The sequence below is a fragment of the Empidonax traillii genome, unplaced genomic scaffold (assembly GCF_003031625.1).
Source record: "Empidonax traillii isolate 1590-97213 ecotype Southwest subspecies unplaced genomic scaffold, ASM303162v1 scaffold2748:size18590, whole genome shotgun sequence".
Taxonomy (NCBI): domain Eukaryota; kingdom Metazoa; phylum Chordata; class Aves; order Passeriformes; family Tyrannidae; genus Empidonax; species Empidonax traillii.
Genome location: NW_020957941.1, coordinates 16,291 through 18,590, shown reverse-complemented (window position 1 = coordinate 18,590; position 2,300 = coordinate 16,291). Strand labels below are relative to the sequence as shown.

The 2,300-nt window shown below is 60.5% G+C and overlaps 1 protein-coding gene and 1 long non-coding RNA gene across 2 annotated transcripts; both read left to right on the top strand.

Annotated features, from left to right (window-relative positions):
- Positions 1-4: 4 nt before the first annotated feature.
- Positions 5-782, top strand: LOC114072189 (class I histocompatibility antigen, F10 alpha chain-like; the record flags this gene model as incomplete). Its single annotated transcript, XM_027910110.1, has 3 exons — positions 5-65; positions 273-545; positions 661-782. Coding segments are annotated over 3 exons (456 nt in total), but the record flags the coding sequence as incomplete, so codon positions are not given.
- Positions 783-790: 8 nt separating this feature from the next.
- LOC114072190 lies at positions 791-1,475 on the top strand. Its single transcript, XR_003574142.1, has 2 exons — positions 791-905; positions 1,232-1,475. It is a non-coding gene; the product is annotated as an uncharacterized LOC114072190 (long non-coding RNA).
- The last annotated feature ends 825 nt before the right edge of the window (positions 1,476-2,300 follow it).

Below are 2,300 nucleotides of genomic sequence, written 5' to 3'. Positions count from 1 at the left end.
GAACACCTGTCCGGAAGAACTCCGGAAATTCATTGGATACGGGCGAGAGGTACTGGAGCGCAAAGGTGAGGGAGACAGAATTCCCATGGGAATGTGGGACTTGGGAATGTGGGATTTGGGAGGGTGGAACTGAGTAACACGGGCATTCCTGTGGGAATTCTGTGGATGAATCTGAGTCACCCAACTCCCGTGGGAATTCTATTCATGGATCCCACTCTTGTCCTATTCCAATAGGAATTCTGTGGATGTATCTCACCCTTATCCCACTCCAGAGCCCCCTGATGTCCACGTGTCCGGGTACGAGGAACACGGGATCCTGACGTTGTCCTGCCACGCATATGGATTCTACCCCGGGATCATCGGGATCAACTGGATGAAGGGGGATGAAATCCGGGATCAGGAGACGGAGTGGGGCGGGATCGTTCCCAACAGCGACGGCACCTTCCACAGCTGGGCCAGGATCGAGGCGCTGCCGGGGGAGCGGGAGCAGTACCGGTGCCGGGTGGAGCACGCCGGAATGCCGGAGCCCAGGATCTTCGCCTGGGGTGAGCCTGGGAACGGGCAACGTGGAAACTGGGCATGTGGGAACGAGGAATTTGGGAGTGTGGGGCAGCGGGATGGGGGTAACCCTCCCCCTGCTCACCCTCCCGCCCTTCCCAGAGCCAGAATCCGTCTGGAATTCCACCCCGGTGTTGGTCGCTGTGTCCGTCATCGCTGCCATCGGCGTCATCATCGGCCTCATCGCAGTCGTCTGGAAGCTCCGAGCCGGTAACTCGCGGGATGGGGGTCGGGAAGGGGCCTGGATCCGCCCGGCAGCATTCCGGGGATCCTGTGCCACGGGTGCTGATCCCGCTTTCTTTCCTTAGGGAAGAGGGAGGGCAATGGATACAACCCTGCACCCACCAGTGAGTACCAGCAGCGTGGGTGGATCCAGATCCTCCCTGCAGGGATGCCAGGATGGATCCCGGGATTCCAGGGGGGAATTGGGCCATAATGGATGGAGCAGGATTGGAACAGGATTGCAGCTCAGGGCAGGATTGCAGAGTGGGATCAGGTGGAATTGTGGGCTGGGATCAGGGCTGGATTCTGGAGTGGGATTGGGGTGGGATGGACGGAGCAGGATCAGGAGGGAATCCGGAGCAGTTGCTGCTCTCCATGGGCTCCCCAGCTGGATCCATCCCCTGGGATGGGAACAGGGACATGGAGACTCCTTTTCCCACTCTCATCCCAGCAGGAATCACGGCCTGAGCGATCCCAGACCTGGATCGGCCCCTTCCCTGTTCCTGCGGAAAGGCAGGAGCTGCTGGCAGAGCTCATCCCGCTGCTCCCTCCCAGCCCGGCCCCCCTGCGGCTCTTCCCGATGGATCAACTTCCTGCTTTTCCATGTGTGAAACCCAGGAGCACAATTATTACTGAGGCTTTAATTGTGGTGTGAAAATCTCCTGCTTTGGGCAGTAAATCCTGGTTCCCTCCTCTGGCATCTGGCAGTTCCTCTCTGGGAACCAGGAATGGGAATGGGGACAGGGATGGGAACCTCAGGAATGGGAATGGGGACAGGAATGGGAACCTCAGGAATGGGAATGGGGACAGAGAGGATGGGGATGGCGACACTGGGGACAGGGATGGGGACACTGGGAGCAGGTTGGAGGCACCAGTAGCTGGGAATGGGGACAGGAATGGGGTGGCTGGGGGCAGGTTGGAGGCACCAGGAACTGGGAATGGGGACATCAGGACTAGGATGGGAACACCAGGAATGGGAAGGGGGACAGGGATGGAGACACCAGGAGTGGAGGCTGTTCAGAAGGGCCAGGCAAGAAAGGAGGGGATGTGATCCTGGGTCAGGGTAACCCCCGGGATCAGTCCAGGATGGGCATGAAGGGATCGGGAGCAGCCCTGGGAGAAGGCCCTGGGGGTGTTGGTGGGTGAGGGGCTGGACTTGCCCCATCCCAGAAACCCCCCTGTGTCCTGGGCAGGTCCCACAGCAGGGAGGGGGGAATTCTGCCCCCTCGGGTGAGACCCCACCTGCAGAGCTGCCTCCAGCTCCGGGATCCAACAGCAGGAGGACGTGGAGCTGCTGGAGCGAGTCCAGAGGAGGCTCCAGAGCTGTTCCAAGGGCTGGAGCCCCTCTGCTCTGGAGCCAGGCTGGGACAGCTGGGGGTGCTCACCTGGAGAAGGGAAGGCTCCAGGGAGACCTTGGAGCCCCTTCCAGAGCCTAAAGGGGCTCCAGGAGAGCTGGAGAGGGACTGGGGACAAGGGATGGAGGGACAGGACAAGGGATGGTGGTTTCAAACTCAGAGAAG